We start from the raw sequence: 21,077 nt of genomic DNA, 5'->3' as shown, positions 1-21,077 counted from the left end.
TGCTCCAAACCACAATAAAAAGCCAGACTATGGTTTGCAACTGCACATGGGGACAAAGATCGTACTTTTTGGAGAAATGTCCTCTGGTCTGATGAAACAAATATAGAACTGTTTGACCATTAATGACCATTCGTTTGTTTGGAGGAAAAGGGGAGGCTTGCAAGCCGAAGAAACACATCCCACAATGAAGCATCATGTTGTGGGGTGCTTTGCTAAAGGAGGGACTGGTGCACTTCACAAAATGATGGCATCATGAGGCAGGAAATTATGTGGATATTTGAAGCAACATCTCAAGACATCAGTCAGGAAGTTAAAGCTTGGTCGCAAAATGGGTCTTCCAAATGACAATGACCCATACTTCAAAGTTGTGGCAAAATGGCTTAAGGACAACAAAGTCAAGGTATTGGAGTGGCCATCACAAAGCTCTGACCTCAATCCCATAGAAATTTGTAACGAAGGAGGCCTACAAACCTGACTCAGTTACACCAGCTCTGTCAGGAGGAATGGGCCAAAATTCCCCCGACTTATTGTGGGAAGCTTGTGGGAAGCGCTACTGAAATGTTTAACCCAAGTTAACAACATTTAAGGCAATGCTACCAAATACTAATTGAGTGTATGTAAACTTCTGACCCACTGGCAATGTGATGAAAGAAATAAAAGCTGAAATAAATAATTTTTCCTACTATATTCTGGCATTTCACATTATTAATAAAGTGGTGATCCTAACTGGATTATATGTCAGGAATAGTGAATACTGAGTTTAAATGAATTGGCTAAGGCCTATGATAACATTCTGACTTAAATGTATGTGTTGATACAATATTAAGTATAATAGGGCTCCCGGGTGTCGGCAGTGGTTATAGGCTGTGCACCAGAGACTCTGGGTTGAGCCCAGGCTCTGTCGCAGCCAGGCGCGCACCGGGAGGCCCATGGGCAGCGCACAATTGGCCTAGCGTCGTCCGGTTAGGGAGGTGTGTGGCCGGCAGGATTATCCTGCTCATCGCGCACTAGCAACTCCTGTGGCGCGGCCGGGCAAGTGCACGCTGCCCAGGTTGCTAGGTGTACGGTGTTTCCTCCGACACATTGGTGCGGGCTGGCTTCTGGGTTGGATGCGCGCTGTGTTAAAAGCATGCGGCTTGGTGGGGTTGTGTTTCGGAGGACGCTGCTCTCGACTTCACCTCTCCGAGTCCGTACGGAAGTTGTAGCGATGAGCACAGTAACTACTAACAATTGGATACCACGAAATTGGGGTAAAAAAATCTATATGCTATTATTTTTTAAATTAAGTATAATGTTTTGGTTGGACACGAGAAGAGAACTCCGTCCTTACAATGATAAAAATAACAAGTCAGTCAGTACAGAGTCATTTTGTATTCATTTAACAAAATGGTCATACTCACATAACGTTAAGTACAGTATTTTTTATTGCACACCAATTATACATGTCAAGAGTAAACATGAATTAAGGCATATAATTTCTTTATTATCAACAACGAGGACAAGGTTAAGGTTGTCACTCTTCATAAGTAAGCATTTTTTACAGACACCATCACACAACCATCACCATATCATTTACTCTGCCTCATCAACTCATTCTTTCCTCAGTTGACCTTATAACCAGTTCTCTATGACATCAAAACCAGCAGAATTAACTACAAACAAACTAGCTAGTACTACATAACATGTTACTATACATMGGCCATGTGCATTTTCTGCTGGTGTATCCTGAGGTAGCTCCTCTCTGAGAACCTCTTCCCGCAGTGCGTACAGGTGAATGGCCTCTCTCCCGTGTGGACCTTCAGGTGCGTCTTCAGATGGTGCTGGTGGGAGAACCTCTTCTCACACTGGGGGCAGCTGTAGGGTTTCTCCCCTGTGTGGACCCTCTGGTGCCTCTTCAGGTGGTGCTGGTGGGAGAACTTCTTCTCACACAGGTGGCAGCCAAACGGTTTCTCCCCCGTGTGCATCCTCTGATGGCTCTCCATCTGTTTGTGGAAACTGAAAACTTTCCAACAGAACGAACAAGGGAAGCACTTCTCTTTGCCACCAGATCTGCTGATAGAGTTACTACTACTGTCATTTGTCAATGGGCTTGTGTAGCCATTTAGTGTTGAGGCACTGGCATTGTCTGAGGTCTGGTTTAACATTAGGAGAGTGTGAGGAGGACGGCCAGGGAGTGTCTGTGTTGTTGCAGGGTCCATGTTCCAGTTGATAGATCCTAAAGAAGGCAGGCTGAAGGCAGCACCTGTTAGGGGGGTAACCTGAGGCGCCATCAGTCTCTCTGAATCACAACTATAGGAGCAGGACGGAGCATCACTAGCAGAGTCTGTGTCTGTTCTCTCCTGCCGCATACGGACACCTCCCCGTCCCCGCGGACCAAATCTAAACCTCGTCCTGGTCTCAGCCAGTCTGTTGTCATGGAGACTAAGTTCGGTTGTTGTTTTGTATTTGACAGTCTGTTTCTGGTTGTGGTTAACAGTGTTGATCCCCATCCCAGAGTTGAGGACACGGTCCCATCCACTGACCTCCACTATGTCYCCTCTSGTCCTGGCCTGCTCGGTGATGTCATCCTCTGGGCCCTTGGCGGCACCAGTCTGGGAATCCAAGATGGCCACCCAGTCTTCTCTGTTTGCCTCCAGCCAGCCACCTTCAGGCAAATGTTACAATCCAGACTTAGCAACAGAACAAAAATCATAGACATGGATTTTGTGCATGTTATTTGCCTGGCGATATCTATGACTGTTATGTTGATATACATCGTATTTCATTATTTCATACAAATTGTATTGATATTGTTTTAGAAATAAAGTACTCATACTGTACGTAGGCTATATGTATTTCTCCCTTACCTTGCTCCCCCATCTTTAGTCCACTCAGCAGGTCAATGCTCTCTTGTCTGTCCTCTATCGTCTCCTCTTTGACCAGCAGCAGATCAGGCTTCCCATCCTCCATGTCTACTGACTGTAAGAGATACAGAGTGAGAGGATGTTGGATCAAGAAATCTGATATGAGCACCCTGCTKTGGAGCATTTTCTGATTGGGAAATGAGGGATTGATATGAGTACTCTGCAAACATGTCAGTTGATTTGATCACCTGACACTTAAATGGTTGGATAATTCAAACGCAGGGTCCCACACTTTAACAAAACTAATCAACACCTGGGCCTGTATCCATAAAATCTCTGAGTAGGAGTGCTGATCTAGAATCTTTCCATATAATCATATTAATTATGACCAAAAAGGCTAAACTGATCCAAGAACAGCACTCCWACTCTGAGAGGCTTTGTGGATACAGGCCCTGAAATAATAACATTCAGACAGTAGTTCAGTGGGCTTCACCTCAGTGAGACTGTGTGTGGTCCTGTGCTGCTCAGTTGGTTCCTCTGTGGGTTCAGGAGGAGGTGTAGTCTGGTTGTCCTCCATGACCATGTTCCCCTCAGGGTTCCCCAGACCCTCCTCCTTCACCAGCAACACCTCTGGACCCTCCTCCTCCTGGAAGAGACAGGTGATACAGATTACCCAGACATACGCACACAGGTACGTACACACAGATAATAAACACACTTTCAACATGGAGTGTTTACCAATCCCCACTATGTTTGTATGTATTAAGGACCCCCATTAGCAGCTGCCAAGGGAGGACCTACACTTCCTGGGGTTCAGCACAATGAAAACATTACATTACCTTTCACAACACATTAGGTGTGTGTCCTCAGGCCACTACTCTACTATCACATATCTACAACACAAAATCCTTGTTATCGTGTGTGTGTGTACGTTCTACGTTTGAGTCCTATACTGTAATTACAGAATGACTTCATTGTTGTTAAGCCCATCATGGTGGACATAAATATCATGTTGCGGGTAAATATGAGTCAGCTATGACGTCATCATCAGACAAACCTGACTGAACTATTTTGACGTGTACWGTAGGTGTTTGTTAGTGTGTGGGGATGTGTAGGTATCATTAGTAAGTAGTCTGGTTATAATGCTCTGTCGGGCTATGTAGAATAGGGTGAAATCAGGGGTCTGTATCCACAAAGCCTCTCAGAGGAGTGCTGATCTAGGATCAGTTTTGCCTTTTTAGATCATAATGAATAAGACTATGTAGACAGGTGGGAACCTGATCCTCGATCAGCACTTTTACTCTGAGACTCTTTGTTGGGCCGTATCAACAAAAGCCTCTCAAAGTAGAAAATTGGTCGTAAGTGCTGAGAAGATAKATTTTACTCCTACTCTYATGAGTAGGAGTTTCTTTAGATTATTTAATTACCTACATCATGCTATTTCATGTTATCCCTTTGGAGTGCAACAAAAAAGCCTAAATCGGGCATGCCTGTGAGTTGGGCAACTGAAAGCATTTAGGGATTATTTTAACTTTGATTGTGTCCGATGAAAAACCTTTCAAACGTATGCAACATTATCGGCAAGTGATTTGATAAACGGGAGTTCAAAGTTGAAAAGTTGTTAAAGGGGAATTGGTCAAAAAAAATTGAAAGGTTATTCATGCCAACATATTAGGCGATAATTAAGAGTAGGCAAAGTGATCGTGTCAGGTGAATATTATATCAAACATTTTACCATTGCAACATTTGATGTAGAAGAGTGCTATGGAGTTCACAGCTTGTGATGCCTCATTGTGATTGGTTATTCCCTATCATTTGCAAACAACGTCAATGAGCGTCATCACTATCTTTCCTTTGCAGGATGTCGTGATTATCAGTTGAGAAACTTTTATGAGTTGATTTTACTCCTAGCTCAGAGTTTGTCTGGGCAGTGTCTCGACGTCATCCTAAAACCTACTCTGAGCTGGGAGTTATTTTAGTCTTAAAACAGATTTTAACTGCTGGGATCTATTCTGAGATGCTTTGTGGATACGGGTCCAGATGTGATTTATACTAAAGAGAATCTCAATGAAAGTCTTAGGATGAAAAGTCCCATTTTGTGTTTATTAAACATAAACAAGTTTTAAATACACCATATGAAAACCACACATACACACGTCTCAACTAAAAATCTGCATGAAGTTGATAAACTGCATTTATTTCTCATTAAACATGTCTTGGGGTGGGGGGGTGAAGTAGTTGATTGGAGGTAATGAAACAAGGCATTTGTGAACATCATATAGCCTACACAGTACAAACACAATATGTAACAGACTGTTTAGGCTTATGTGGCTTATACACTGAGTGTACAAAACATTAGGAACACGTTCCTGCTTTTTCCATGACATAGACTGACCAGGTGAATCCAGGTGAAAGCTATGATCCCTTATTGATGTCACTTGTTAAATGTACTTAGATCAGTGTAAATAAAGGGGAGGAGACAGGTTAAAGAAGGAGTTTTAAGCTTTGAGGCAATTGAGACATGGATTGTGTATGTGTGCCATTCAGAGGGTGAATGGGCAAGACMAAAATGCCTTTTAACGGGGTATGGTAGTCGGTTTGAGTGTGTCAATAACTGCAACACTGCTGGGTTTTTCACACTCAACTGTTTCCCGTGTGTATCAAGAATGGTCCACCACCCGAAGGACATCCAACCAATTTGACACAACTGTGGGAAGCATTAGAGRCAACATGGGCCAGCATCCCTGTGGAATGCTTTCGACACCTTGTAGAGTTCATGCTCTGACGAATTGAGACTGTTCTAAGGACAAAAGGGATGCAACTCAATTTTAAGAAGGTGTTCCTAATGTTTTGTACACTCAGTGCATATCATATCACACAATGTCTGGATGCAATATTCTACCAAGGAATATTCCAAATGCATCTGTGGGTCTTTTCTGCTGAAAACAATGAAAATGTGTCTTTAATGCAGGATTTGATCTAAACGTCAGAAGCTATRGAGTGGAATGATTACTTTCTATGTTATAGAGTGGAATGGTTTTTCTGCTGGTGCATCCTGAGGTAGCTCCTCTCTGAGAACCTCTTCTCACACTGGGGGCAGCTATAGGGTTTCTCCCCTGTGTGGACCCTCTGGTGCCTCTTCAGGTCACCAGCCTGGGCGAAGCGCATGTGACACTGGGTACAGCTGTAGGGTTTCTCCCCTGTGTGGACCCTCTGGTGCCTCTTCAGGTGGCCAGCCTGGGCGAAGCGCATGTCACACTGGGTACAGCTGAATGGTTTCTCCCCTGTGTGGACCCTCTGGTGCCTCTCCACCTTCTGGGAGCAACTGAAGCCTTTGTTACAGAACATGCAGAGGAACCGTTTCTCTTTACTATATCCTGATGTGGCTCCCCCTCCCTGAGCCTGGGCTCTAGCCCTGTTGTTTGAGTTCAACACCTGATCGAAAAAGACGTGGCCGTGTGAATCTGAAGGCCCCATCGACGTGGACACTGGGTCGTGATGCCTGAGCGCGTGTAAAGGGGAGTGGTCTGCTAAATGACTTAAATGTAAAAATGTAAATGAGTGGGTAGCAACATTTGTATTTGTTTCTAAGCTTTCACTGTAATCTAAGAAATCTCTTCCCTGTGAGATTCCATCTCCTAGGTGACTATCTGCATTCCATGTGGGAGAAACGTCGCCCTCCACTTTCACAGTCACTTCCTCTACAACCAGACCCTCTCCTTTCTTATCTWGGCACCCTTCAGAGTATACACTACTACTGTACTGGTTCCAGTCCRCTCMAGACAGATCAGTCTGTGTCTCTAAACCCAAGGGCATGTTGCTACGGTCCATCTCTTTAGTGTAAGAACAAGACGGATCATTGCCGGTCTCTAACGCGTCACCTGAGTCCCGATGGGATTGAACCGTCCTCGGGCTTAGGTTACCATAAAGTAAATACTCTGAGCCGAGAGCAGAAGGACAGCCCAGTGGCTCCAGTCTRTCTGGGTCTGATCTGTGGTCAGATCCTGTGGGTAAAAGCCTTTGTGTTACAGTTAAAGTCTCTGTGACTGTCTCTGACTTGAGGACGGCGTTCAGCGTTCCACTGACCTCCGTGATGCTGCGTCTGGTCCTGGGCTGTGCTGGTGAGGCGGTGGGATCCTCTGGAGCGGCAGGAGCTCCCCCTGTAGTTACAGACTGGATGTCTCTGCTGTGCCGTGGGTCCTCCTCTCCTTCAGACCTCTCCAGCTTGACCCCAGGACCTGCAGCCTCTATATCTGCAGACTGACACAAGAAGAGAGGAGGCTATTATCGGTACATGAGTTGAATTGGATAACAATGTCATGGGGAAGTCTCACAAGCTCCCCTATGGCAGATAAATAAGGATGTACATGTAAGRAAGTGAATAGCTGAGGGGAGCCTTTTTGAAATAAACTGGCCACATTTGATGTACTGTAATTTTGATGTAATACTATTACACTAACCTCTATCACGATAACGTGCTGGTTTGAGGTTCCACTCCCCTCATCAACAGTGATTGGTTGGTCATCTCTCCAAGTATTGTGTCCCGCTGGCTTCACAAAGCTCCTGTGGCCTCCAGTGAGATGTCCTTCACCTGAGAGAGTGATTGGGGGAAAGATGGGCTWAAGTTCGGTATTGTCAATGCTCAACYSTATATTGTACACTATTGACACTGTCTATAATTGGCCAGGGTGTAAGGTAARACTTCTCATAACTTCTTGATACACTATTTATTAATTGATGTATTATTTTCCATGCATCACATTGTTTTCATTGAGTAAATCATTTGAAATGCAGTAAAAAAAAAACATTTTACATTGAGTAATTTATCAGACTCTTATCCAGAACGACCTACAGGAGCGACTAGGGTTAAGTGCCTTGCGCAAGGGCACATCAACAGATTTTTCCCCTAGTCGGCTCAGAGATTCGAGCAAGCAACTTTTTGGTTACTGGTCCAACACTCTTATCCGGTAGGCTACCTGTAGCCCCAATCAAGAATCTGGTTAGAATATACTATTGTGTCTTTGCGGAAGATAGGGGAATTATTGCACACTATCCAAAAACTGACCAAGACCCAATTCTGGGTAACACATCTGGGCCCGGTTTCCCGATAGCGATGGAATTTCAATGGTTCATCTTTCCTACAACGGCCTAACATGTAACATATTTCCAAAACACCAAGCAGAGAAACTTTTACTTAAAGCCAATTTATGCTTGATCCAAAGGCTCTGTGGTGATGAATCAGAATTAGTGGGTAACATAGACAATTAAGATGTCTTATCTGCATAATATGCTTATGTGATATACTTGTTATTAGAATGTATCCCTTTGGACTCTGGTGTTGGCAGTTGCACTTCTTCCCTCAGCTGGGGCTCAGTCACCTGGGGCCCAGAGAGGAGGAGGTCAGGATGGAACATTGTCTTCGTATGTGAATGTGTCTTTACCTATTCTTAAACCATTGAAGGGATGGCGTGATTAATGGGGAACCAATTACTTGCCACAGACATTGTGGGACAAGTCTCCCTCCTTTGCATTGGGGAGGTGTATGGCAGTGTCTGGAACCATTGTATGTAATCTCTGATGTTGCACTTATCCTGGGATAGTGTATGACCTAGAGGCTCACTCCTCAGTGAGCTTGTCCAGGAGTGGGTCAAGAAGGGTTTACTTGAGATGGGAGTATCTAGAGTGACAATTGAGTTATGCCATTGGATGAGTTGTGTTTTTGTGCTATGAAGTACCAGGAACGAGATTAGAACCTTGTTTAGAGACCAAACTGAACGATAATTATAGATGAATGCTATCTGGCTACGGGATACTCCTTTCTCCTTTATAAAGTCTCACTTTGTGAACTGTTCCTAATATATGTGGTTTGTTATGTCGACTAGGGGGTGGATCTTTGCTATAAAAGATCTCAGTAGCCATTGTGTTGTCACTCTCAACYGATCATTAGAAATAGTGAATCGTTGAAAGTCATTGCCATTGCAAAGCTCTTATTATTAAAGATGTAGTTTAAGTATAACTCTGACTTGTGTGATAAGTGTGTCTCTCATTTGATAGTAAAGAAATTAACCACCACACTCCGTACGCAGGGTGTGACGCAATTGCGGAGCATTTCTGAGGCTTGTGGAGGCCAAATCGAGCTCCGTACAGCGATGCCATGCGCCTCTTATATTTTGTAACAACGTGGAGGGCTCCGAATAGCTCCACATTGACATGATTGTTTGCCGGTAGGTGGGGGTGGTAAATCCACTATAAACACAAACTCACTTCCTTGACAACTTCCTTGACAACCAATGAAAGGCTATCAACTTTGATGAAAGGCTATCAGAAGAAGTTCACAAATAAAAATAACTATTTATGATACCTCATGTAGGAATTTCAAAAGACACAAAAATGTGTTTGAACTCCTGGAAAGAGATCGGGAAGGTAATGGGGATAGACGTGGTAAAGAGGTCAATGGAATGCAGACCGTAGGGGATAGAAGGAAGTTGGATTGGCGCACATTCAACAAATCTGATCTAACAACGTGGATATTTGTCAAATCCATCATGATTGATATATTGTAACAGGCCCATAATGTGGTTACTCAAATCCAATTTGAATACGTTTGGCTCTTTTCGCTGCATAACATTTAGAGYTTGTCACTTTTCAGGTTTAGAAAAAAAGACTGCTAAARGCTAGCTCCCATTRGTATAAACTGGTAGCATAGCTAGCATACAGAAAGCGGTGGTGGTGGTCGTCAAAGTAGTTTTAACTGACAATGACATCGACATGTATTGGGGCTTGTCATCCACATAAGCATTATACTCAGATTTTTACCTCAACATAGRGTGAAATACACATATAAACAATAGCCTAAATACAGTGCTGTGTTTTCATGGACGCCAAGGGAAGCCAGGCTTCCCCAAACATTTGACCAATAAAAAAATMTAAATGTTAAAATAAGGTCTCTTTCATCTCTGTTTTTTCAAAATGRTCCATCTATTTGCAAGGGGCTGAATTTCACGGGAGAAATCATTCGAGCGAGGGAATCAGCGACCCTCTGTCTCAGTATGTGAAGCCCATGTATCTGATGCTGTCTGGAACAAAAGAGTATGACATGTTGRCGCCGGAGCATTTGATTGATTGATGCCAGCAAGCATTTGGCCTCCCTTGATAAACATTTTTATAAAATAATTAGCCAATCAGCATAAGTTGTCAGTAGGTTGTCCCAAGGGAGGCCAGTTTGGATTCGGCTTCACACCAATCAAATCACATCCTAAGCAAAACGTCATTATTGTTTCTGGTCTTCAGTAGCTAGCTCGCTAAACTGGCCATGGATGGAGATYGGGATTTTGACTTGTGGTTTTGACTTAATTCTCTGTACAGGCCAATGATTATGATGGCGATTCAGATCTAACCATAAATTAATGTTGTACCACTGGCCTGAGACGATTGAAGGTCAATATGTAGTCTAGATGTAGCCTAGAAGGCTCACGTTAACTAGCTAGCTAACTTAGCTGGTTCATTGTTGCCCATGTGAGGAAGTCAGGCTAGCAAGCGTTTTAGCTATGTAGCCTATGACAACAAAAACTAAAAGCGTGCTGTATGAGAGAGCCATAGACCGTTTTGCCAACATCAAAGAGAGGAGGATGGCATAGGCYTTTAACTAGTCTACAAGTATGATATTTAGCAACATTGATAGAACTAAATCATTTTTTTTMGTATTTTTAAGTTTGTTTTCAGTGTATTAAACTAAGCATATATAGTTTRGTTGATTTGATGATGTTTAAATGTTTAAGTTGAAATGGTGATGGAATAGCYGAGGCAGTGCTCCTGTTGTCTTTGTGCTGACTTGTGGTAACTCTGTGGTTCTAAATCAGTAGTTGTTTAGTAAACTGTCGAAAACATTAAATTGCTTCACCATACTGCAGGTGATATAACTGTTTGTTACATGCAATATTTGTTTTGTGGACTTCAGTGGATGGATGTTGCTCTCCGGTTTTGTGATGAAACAAACATATGTGTAGTTGAATTTATTCCACCACTGTGTGGTCTTTTTGTTGTCACGGCCTTATTGTACAGTACCAGTGAAAAGTTAGGCCACAGTTAATCATTCAAGGGTTTTTCTTTATTTTTTACTATTTTCTATATTGTAGAATAATAGTGAAGACATCAAAACTATGYAATAACACATGGAATCATCTAGTAACCAAAAAAGTGTTAAACAAATCTAAATATATTTTATATTTGAGATTCTTCAAAGTAGCCACCCTTTGCCTTGATGACAGCTTTGCACACTCTTGGCATTCTCTCAACCAGCTTCATGAGGTAGTCACCTGGAATGCATTTCAATTAACAGGTATGCCTTGTTAAAAGCTAATTGGTGGAATTTCTTTCCTTCTTAATGCGTATGAGCCAATCAGTTGCGTTGTGACAAGGTAGGGGTGGTATACAGAAGATAYTCCTATTTGGTAAAAGACCAAGTCCATTTTATGGCAAGAACAGCTCAAATAAGCAAAGAGAAACAGAAGTCCATCGTTACTTTAAGACATGAAGGTCAGTCAATATGGAAAATTTCAAGAACTTTGAAAGTTTCTTTAAGTGCAGTTGTAAAACCATCAAGCGCTATGATGAAACTGGCTCTCATGAGGACCGCCACAGGAAGGGAAGAACCAGAGTTACCTCTGCTGCAGAGGATAAGTTTATTAGAGATACCAGCATCAGAAATTGCAGCCCAAATAAAATACTTCAGAGTTCAAGTAACAGACACATTTCAACATCAACTGTACAGAGGAGACTGGGTGAATCAGGCCTTCATGGTCAAATTGCTGCAAATAAAACACTACTAAAGGACACCAATAAGAAGAAGACTGGCTTGGGCCAAGAAACACGAGTAATGGACATTAAACCGGTGGAAATCTGTCCTTTAGTCTGATGGGTCCAAAAAGTAAGTTTTTGGTTCCAACCGCCATGTCTTCGTGAGATGGAGAGTACTGTAGGTGAACAGATGATCTATGCATGTGTGGTTCACACTAGAGGTCGACCGATTATGATTTTTCAACGCCGATAACGATTATGATTATTGGAGGACCAAAAAAGCCGATACCGATTAATCGGCCGATTTTTTATTTATTTTGTAATAATGACAATTAAAAACAATACTGAATGAACACTTATTTTAACTTAATATAATACATCAATAAAATCAATTTAGCCTCAAATAAATAATGAAACATGTTCAATTTGGTTTAAATAATCGCAAAAACAAAGTGTTGGAGAAGAAAGTAAAAGTGCAATATGTGCCATGTAAGAAAGCTAACGTTAAAGTTCCTTGCTCAGAACATGAGAACATATGAAAGCTGGTGGTTCCTTTTAACATGAGTCTTCAATATTCCCAGGTAAGAAGTTTTAGTTATAGTTATTATAGGAATTATAGGACTATTTCTCTCTATACGATTTGTATTTCATATACCTTTGACTATTGGATATTCTTATAGGCACTTTAGTATTGCCAGTGTAACAGTATAGCTTCCGTCCCTCTCCTCGCTCCTACCTGGGCTCGAACCAGGAACACATCGACAACAGCCACCCTCGAAGCAGTGTTACCCATGCAGAGCAAGGGGAACAACTACTCCAAGTCTCAGACGAGTGACGTTTGAAACGCTATTAGCGCGCACCCCACTAACTAGCTAGCCATTTCACATCGTTACACCAGCCTAATCTCGGGAGTTGATATGCTTGAAGTCATAAACAGTGCTTGAAGCATTGCGAAGAGCTGCTGGCAAAACGCACAAAATTGCTGTTTGAATGAATGCTTACGAGCCTGCTGGTGCCTACCATCGCTCAGTCAGACTGATCTATCAAATCATAGACTTAATTTAACATAATAACACACAGAAATAAGAGCCGTAGGTCATTAATATGGTCGATCCGGAAACTATCATCTCGAAAACAAAACATTTATTCTTTCAGTGAAATACGGAACCGTTCCGTATTTTATCTAACGGGTGGCATCCATAAGTCTAAATATTCCTGTTACATTGCACAACCTTCAATGTTATGTCATAATTCTGGCAAATTAGTTCGCAAACGAGCCAGGCGGCCCAAACTGTTGCATATACCCTGACTCTGCGTGCAATGAACGCAAGAGAAGTGACACAATTTCACCTGGTTAATATTGCCTGCTAACCTGGATTTCTTTTAGCTAAATATGCAGGTTTAAAAATATATACTTCTGTGTATTGATTTTAAGAAAGGCATTGATGTTTTATGGTTAGGTACACGTTGGAGCAACGACAGTCTTTTTTCGCGAATGCGCACTGCATCGATTATATGCAACGGAGGACATGCTAGATAAACTAGTAAATCATCAACCCATGTGTAGTTTATAACTAGTGATTATGATTGATTGATTGTTTTTTATAAGATAAGTTTATTGCTAGCTAGCAACTTACCTTGGCTTCATACTGAATTCGCGTAACAGGCGGGCTCCTCATGAGGCAGGTGGTTAGAGCGTTGGACTAGTTAACCGTAAGGTTGCAAGATTGAATCCCTTAGCTGACAAGGTAAAAATCTGTCGTTCTGCCCCTGAACAAGGCAGTTAACCCACCGTTCCTAGGCCGTCATTGAAAATAAGAATGTGTTCTTAATGACTTGCCTAGTTAAATAAAGGTGTAAAAAAATATATACAGTGAGGGAAAAAAGTATTTGATCCCCTGCTGATTTTGTTCGTTTGCCCACTGACAATGAAATGATCAGTCTGTAATTTTAATGGTAGGTTTTATTTGAACAGTGAGAGACAGAATATCAACAAAAAAATCCAGAAAAACGCATGTCAAAAATGTTATAAATTGATTTGCATTTTAATGAGGGAAATAAGTATTTGACCCCTCTGCAAAACATGACTTAAGTACTGGTGGCAAAACCCTTGTTGGCAATCACAGAGGTCAGATGTTTCTTGTAGTTGGCCACCAGGTTTGCACACATCTCAGGAGGGATTTTGTCCCACTCCTCTTTGCAGATTTTCTTCAAGTCATTAAGGTTTCGAGGCTGACGTTTGCAACTCGAACCTTCAGCTCCTCCACAGATTTTCTATGGGATTAAGGTCTGGGGACTGGCTAGGCCACTCCAGGACCTTAATGTGCTTTTTCTTGAGCCACTCCTTTGTTGCCTTGGCGCCGTGTGTTTTGGGTCATTGTCATGCTGGAATACCCATCCACGACCCATTTTCAATACCCTGGCTGAGGAAAGGAGGTTTTCACCCAAGATTTGACGGTACATGGCCCGTCCATCGTCCCTTTGACCGCGGTGAAGTTGTCCTGTCCCCTTAGCAGAAAAACACCCCAAAGCATAATGTTTTCCAACCACCATGTTTGACGGTGGGGATGGTTTCTTGGGGTCATAGGCAGCATTCCTCCTCCTCCAAACACGGCAAGTTGAGTTGATGCCAAAGAACTCCATTTTGGTCTCATCTGACCACAACACGTTCACCCAGTTGTCCTCTGAATAATTCAGATGTTCATTGCAAACTTCAGACGGGCATGTATATGTGCTTTCTTGAGCAGGGGGACCTTGCGGGCGCTGCAGGATTTCAGTCCTTCACGGCGTAGTGTGTTACCAATTGTTTTCTTGGTGACTATGGTCCCAGCTGCCTTGAGATCATTGACAAGATCCTCCTGTGTAGTTCTGGGCTGATTCCTCACATTCTCATGATCATTGCAACTCCACGAGGTGAGATCTTACATGGAGCCCTAGGCCAAGGGAGTTTGACAGTTCTTTTGTGTTTCTTCCATTTGCGAATAATCGCACCAACTGTTGTCACCTTCTCAACAAGTGCTTGGCGATGGTTTGTAGCCCATTCCAGCCTTGTGTAGATCTACAATCTTGTCCCTGACATCCTTGGAGAGCTCTTTGGTCTTGGCCATGGTGGAGAGTTTGGAATCTGATTGATTGATTGCTTCTGTGGACAGGTGTCTTTTATACAGGTAAGAAACTGAGATTAGGAGCACTCCCTTTAAGAGTGTGCTCCTAATCTCAGCTCGTTACCTGTATGAAAGACACCTGGGAGCCAGAAATCTTTCTGATTGAGAGGGGGTCAAATACTTATTTCCCTCATTAAAATGCAAATCAATTTTATACATTTTTGACATGCGTTTTCTGGATATTTTTGTTGTTATTCTGTCTCTCACTGTTCAAATAAAACCTACCATTAAAATTATAGACTGATCATTTCTTGTGCAGTGGGCAAACGTACAAAATCAGCAGGGGATCAAATACTTTCTTCCCTCACTGTAATATATATATATATTTTTAAATCGGCTAAATCGGCGTCCAACAATACCGATTTCCGATTGTTATGAAAACTTGAAACCGGCCCTAATTAATCGGCCATTCCGATTAATCGGTCGACCTCTAGTTCCCACGGTGAAGCATGGAGGAGGTGTGATGGTGCTTTGCTGGTGACACTGTCAGTGATTTATTTGAATTCAAGGCACACTTAACCAGCATGGCTACCACAAGCATTCTGCAGCGAATAAGCCATCCATCTGGTTTGCACTTAGTCCCACTATCATTTGTTTTTCAACAGGACAATGACCCAACACACCTCCAGGTTGTGTAAGGGCTATTTGACCAAGAAGGAGAGTGATGGAGGGCTGCATCAGATGACCTGGCCTCTAAAATTACCCGACCTCAACCCAATTGAGAGGTTTGGGATGAGTTGGACCGAAGTGTGATGGAAAAGCATCCAACAAGTGATCAGCATATGTGGGAACTCCTTCAAGACTGTTGGATAAGCATTCCAGGTGAAGCTGGTTGAGAGAATGCCAAGTGTGCAAAGCTGTCATCAAGGCAAAGGGTGGCTACTTTGAAGAATCTCAAATATATTTTGATTTGTTTCAAACTTTTTTGGTTACTACATTATTCCAAATGTGTTATTTCATAGTTTTGATGTTGTCACTATTATTCTACATTGTAGAAAATAGTAAAAATACAGAAACCATGAGTAAGTGCATAAGTGTGTCTAAACATTTGACTGGTACTGTAGATCAAGGTGATATACAGTTGAAGTCAGAAGTTTACATACAACTTAGCAAAATACATTTAAACTCAAGTTTTTCACAATTCCTGACATTTAATCAGAGTAAAAATTCCCTGTCTTAGGTCAGTTAGGATCACCACTTTATTTTAAGAATGTGAAATGTCATAATATAACAGAGAGAATGATTTATTCAGCTTTTATTTCTTTCATCACATTCCCAGTGGGTCAGAAGTTTACATACACTCAATTAGTATTTGGTAGCATTGCCTTTAAATTGTTTAACTTGGGTCAAACGTTTCGGGTAGCCTTCTACAAGCTTCCCACAATAAGTTGGGGGAATTTTGGCCCATTCCTCCTGACAGAGCTGGTGTAACTTAGTCAGGTTTGTATGGCCTCCTTGCTCGCACACGCTTTTTCAGTTCTGCCCACAAATTTTCTATGGGATTAGGTCAGGGCTTTGTGATGGCCACTCCAATACCTTGACTTGTTGTCCTTAAGCCATTTTGCCACAACTTTGGAAGTATGCTTGGGGTCATTGTTCATTTGGAAGACCCATTTGCAACCAAGCTTTAACTTCCTGACTGATGTCTGGAGATGTTGCTTCAATAAATCCACATAATTTTCCTGCCTCATGATGCCATCTATTTTGTGAAGTGCACCAGTTCCTCCTGCAGCAAAGCACCCCCACAACATAATGCTGCCACCCCCGTGCTTCTCGGTTGGGATTGTGTTCTTCAGCTTGCAAGCATCCCCGTTTTTCCTCCAAACATAACGATGGTCATTACGGCCAAACAGTTCTATTTTGTTTCATCAAACCAGAGGACATTTTTCCAAAAAGTATGATCTTTGTCCCCATGTTGCAAACCGTAGTCTGGCTTTTTTATGTCGGTTTTGGGGCAGTGGCTTCTTCTTGCTGAGCGGCCATTCCGTTTATGTCGATATAGGACTTGTTTTACTGTGGATATACTTTTGTACCTGTTTCCTCCAGCATCTTCACAAGGTCCTTTGCTGTTGTTCTGGAATTGATTTGCACTTTTCGCACCAAAGTACGTTCATCTCTAGGAGACAGAACACGTCTCCTTCCTGAGCGGTATGATGGCTGCGCCTGGTGTTTATACTTGCGTACTATTGTTTGTACAGATGAACGTGGTACCTTCAGACATTTGGAAATTGCTCCAAGGATGAACCAAACTTGAGGTCTTTTTTTCTGGGGTCTTGGCTGATTTCTTTTGATTTTCCTATGATGTCAAGCAAAGAGGCACTGAGTTTGAAGGTAGGCCTTGAAATACATCCACAGGTACACCTCCAATTGACTCAAATTATGTAAATTAGCCTATCAGAAGCTTCTAAAGCCATGACATCATTTCTGAAATTTTCCAAGCTGTTTAAAGGCATAGTCAACTTAGTGTATGTAAACCTCTGACCCACTGGAATTGTGAAACATTGAATTATAAGTGAAATAATCTGTCTGTAAACAATTGTTGGACAAATTACTTGTATCATGCACAAAGTAGATGTTAAAACCGACTTGCCAAAACTATAGTTTGTTAACAAGAAATTTGTGGAGTGGTTGAAAAAGGAGTTTTAATGACTCCAACCTAAGTGTATGTAAACTTCCGACTTCAACTGTAGATACTGGTAGAATCGAAAGAAAGGCAGCGCTGCTCTCGGGTCAGTTTTCTCCATTCAAATCATACCTTAACATAAACATGATTCCACAATACAATCAAGATCATTGAGCACATTAGGCTACATTATATTAAATATATTGAGGCAAAAATTAAACAGTAGACAAATAAAACTCAATTGAGTGAACATGTATTTCAATATCATTGAAACATATAGGCCTAACATTGTAGGTAGGCTATATATTTTTAATGCAGTCATCTCAATTTTAATTTTTAAGCATATTTTATCCCTACAATTGCAAAGACATAGGCAACTTCGTTGTGAAGTTATCGGTGGTCACGGATAACATATATCTTCTGTGTATAAAGTGACGCTGGAGAGCAAAAAAGCATCTAACAACCCACTCAGCTGTTCTACGAGTTGGCTAAGGCAGGCGTTAAATTATGAGCGTTTAAGTGCAACATTAACTATGGTTTTGGGAAACAGCTTGGAGATTTAACAATGCTCCTACGAAGGTTTTAACGATATACTTAGCCTTACGATGCTTCTGGGAAACCGACTTAAGACAATTTATGCATGATCCGAAAATGTGGTCGGAGGATCCGTATGGACGGTGTGACGCAATCGCGGAGTCTCGGGAGGCATGCAAAGGCCAAATTGAGCTCAGTACTGCTCTGTATAGCTCCGCACTGACATGATTGGTTGACTATAGGTGGGGGCGAGAGGTCCTGTTTAAACACAAACTCACTTGCTTGACAACTTCCTTCAAAGTCTGTCGGTCCTGTTGTTTTTTGATAAAGAGCAACATATGCGTGTGAAGCTTGGTTATGTAAGATACGCTGTAAGAGCTTTAATCTCCAAACCATTGCAGTGTAAGAATTGTAAAGGATTTGGCCATGATTCAAGTGTGTGCAGARGGACAGAAGAACGATGTAGTTAAAGCGGCCAATCGAATCTCCTATGCAGAGGTGATTTAAAATAATTGAGAAAACAAGGGATGCTAGTGAAGATATGTTAGTGGACGCACCACAGCCTGTAGTAAATATTTGCTGCCAGTCAAAAGATACTGTGTTCAAAGGGTGGATTTTGTGGTAGTCATTGCCACAGTTATTAACTGTACGGCATAAGTCTCGTAGAAGACTAAGAAACTGGACATTATTGTGGCTGTGGCAGAAACGTTTTTGGGACTTAAAGATTTTACATCTGAAGACTTGCAAGGGGTACTGGCGCCGGAAGACCTGCCCTCCCAGTTTCCCTTGAGCCTGAGTAGGGATCAGATCGGTTAAATTTTTTKAACAGCAAAGTTGTTTGATTTAGTTTCGTTTTTTTATGGGTATTTTTATTCATTTATGGGAATCCTGTTTCCATCCCTCACAGTAGGTGGTGGGATGTACATTAAATTGTGCGATTGCCAATATACCATAGAATACAACTTCCTTCACAACAGCTCTGTGCTGCTCCGCGAAACGCAAGAGGTATGAATGCCCTGACTTCTGTAGCGGCCGTATCACCGTAAATGCATWAAAAATATATAGCCTACCTACAGTATAGGTCAGTATAGGCCTATACTGTAGAAATCAATTTCATGTTCATTCAATTTAGTTTTATTTAACTAATGCAGCGCATTTATGCAAAATGTACCTCTTGCCATTCCCCTGTATCGGTCCATGATCTTGACACTTCTGGGACGACTGGCAAGGACGCGCTCTCGCATTGTCCCCTCTGCGCGCTCCCGTGACACCTTAAGTTCCTGTAGCTGTAGTTTCCTTCGCAATGTCCTGATTTCTTTCTGGCTTTGASTTATTTCCAAACGAAACACTGCATAGTCGTCGTCTACGAGTTTACAGATCTCTGCCACGGCTGCATTCGCTAGCACCTCCATGATGGAGGCTATTTGAGTGTGAAAAACAATACAGTTGGCCATTGTTAGCTAACATTAGCAGCTAGCTAGCGTTATATAGATAACATGTATCAACCAAGTCCTGTCTCCAACGCGAATGAAAGACAACCTGGGGTAAGTATGTGATGTTGTGCAGTTAAATGAGTCAAATTTAGATGTCCATGGTGTTAATAAACGTCTAAATCAAYCCGCTAACGTGGAAATTGTTCTTCGTCACTGTTTACTTCCGTTCACAGTGACGAMAAATGTCAGTGTCTCGTCAGCAGCACGTAAAATACTTCCGGGTCACATTGTTTTAGACATTTTTCAAAATAAAGGTTCTTCAAGTAATAGTAGAAAACTGTCAATAACATGAATGTATTTACATTTGTTCATATTTAAGTGACATTTGCACCATGTTCCAAAGTCATATGAATGCCCCCAATGTGAATCACTGTTAATGGAATACATATTGGCTTATAGAGCGAAAACTATTTTGGGTGCCGCATTTCAATGGGGCTCTGTGTCATTTCAATGGGGCTCTGAATAATACAGAGTGTTGCTGGCCTTTTGCTCCASCCATTCCATTGGGACCAACCTCAGTCCCCCATGAAATAACACCATACATTCTACAGACCCTACTGAGTATTTCCAACCCCACTTTTACATTGGCACATAGAATATTTTTTCTCTCTAAGCCAATAATGTAATTTATAGGCCTACAGTGTATTGCATTGGGAGCAATGAAATGAGTGGAGTAGAAAGGGCTTGCTGGGTATCATRCAAGAAATAACACCATATATAGACTCTAGTACTAGATCAATAGGGTCTGTAGAATATTATGTTCTTTACATTCATTTATTCAAGTTCCAAGCATTTCTCAATGTSCACCACATTATAATATGATGTATCTTATATAAAGTAGTCATTCTCTTTTTAGTTTATTATTATTTTAACATTATGCACTATGCAAAGCTGCAAAAATGATTGATTTCGTATCATACACACAGCGTTTTACCGCAMTCTTTTATTTTGAAGGCAAAAACTGGAAGTCTTAATGTTGCTGCCGGGAAACTAGTGCTGCTGCCATGACGCTAATAAGAGAAATTGTGTTATTGGTTAGCGTCCGGTGTCTAAACACTTATGCCAGCATTCAAAACAACTAGGAATTCCAAGTCAGAAACTCGGGAATCTTTCTGGAGCTAGTTCAAATCCCCAAGTTGACCAGGTCAAAAATCTGTAAATGTGTTCTTGAGCAAGGCACTTAACCRCAATTGCTCTTGTAAGTTGCTCTGAATGACAAGTTGCTCAAGTCTCCTAAATGACAAAAAAAAAAACATGTAAATGTAAAATTACTCCTCCCAAGTCTATACCTCAGTCTTTAGAGTCATACATACTGAACAAAAATATAAACGCAACAATTTCAAAGATTTTACTGAGTTACAGTTCATATGAGGAAAAGAGTCAATTGAAATAAATTCATTAAGCCCTAATTTATGGATTTCACATGACTGGGAATACAGATATGCATCTGTTGGTCATAGATACCTTGAAAAAACAGGTAGGGGTCTGGATCAGAAAACCAGTCAGTATCTTGTGTGAGGTGATGGCTGGGGATGAATGGCACGACAATGGGCTTCAGGATCTCGTCACGGTATCTCTGTGCATTCAAATTGCCATCGATAAAATGCAATTGTGTTTGTTGTCC

General features: G+C 41.7%; 1 protein-coding gene across 1 annotated transcript; it reads right to left on the bottom strand.

Moving 5' to 3' along the window:
• Nucleotides 1-1,439: 1,439 nt before the first annotated feature.
• On the bottom strand, nt 1,440-19,630 carry LOC139028585 (uncharacterized). The gene is made up of 6 exons (XM_070446403.1): nt 19,132-19,630; nt 7,304-7,434; nt 6,930-7,103; nt 3,337-3,489; nt 2,847-2,958; nt 1,440-2,644 (listed from the first exon to the last, which is right to left on the bottom strand). Exons 1-6 carry the CDS (start codon nt 19,412-19,414, stop codon nt 1,689-1,691), a joined length of 1,809 nt encoding a protein of 602 aa, XP_070302504.1. The 5' UTR covers nt 19,415-19,630; the 3' UTR covers nt 1,440-1,688.
• Between the last annotated feature and the right edge of the window lie 1,447 nt (nt 19,631-21,077).

Source organism: Salvelinus sp. IW2-2015, linkage group LG13 (assembly GCF_002910315.2).
Source record: "Salvelinus sp. IW2-2015 linkage group LG13, ASM291031v2, whole genome shotgun sequence".
Classification (NCBI taxonomy): Eukaryota; Metazoa; Chordata; class Actinopteri; order Salmoniformes; family Salmonidae; genus Salvelinus; species Salvelinus sp. IW2-2015.
This window is presented reverse-complemented; position numbering and strand designations above follow the sequence as displayed.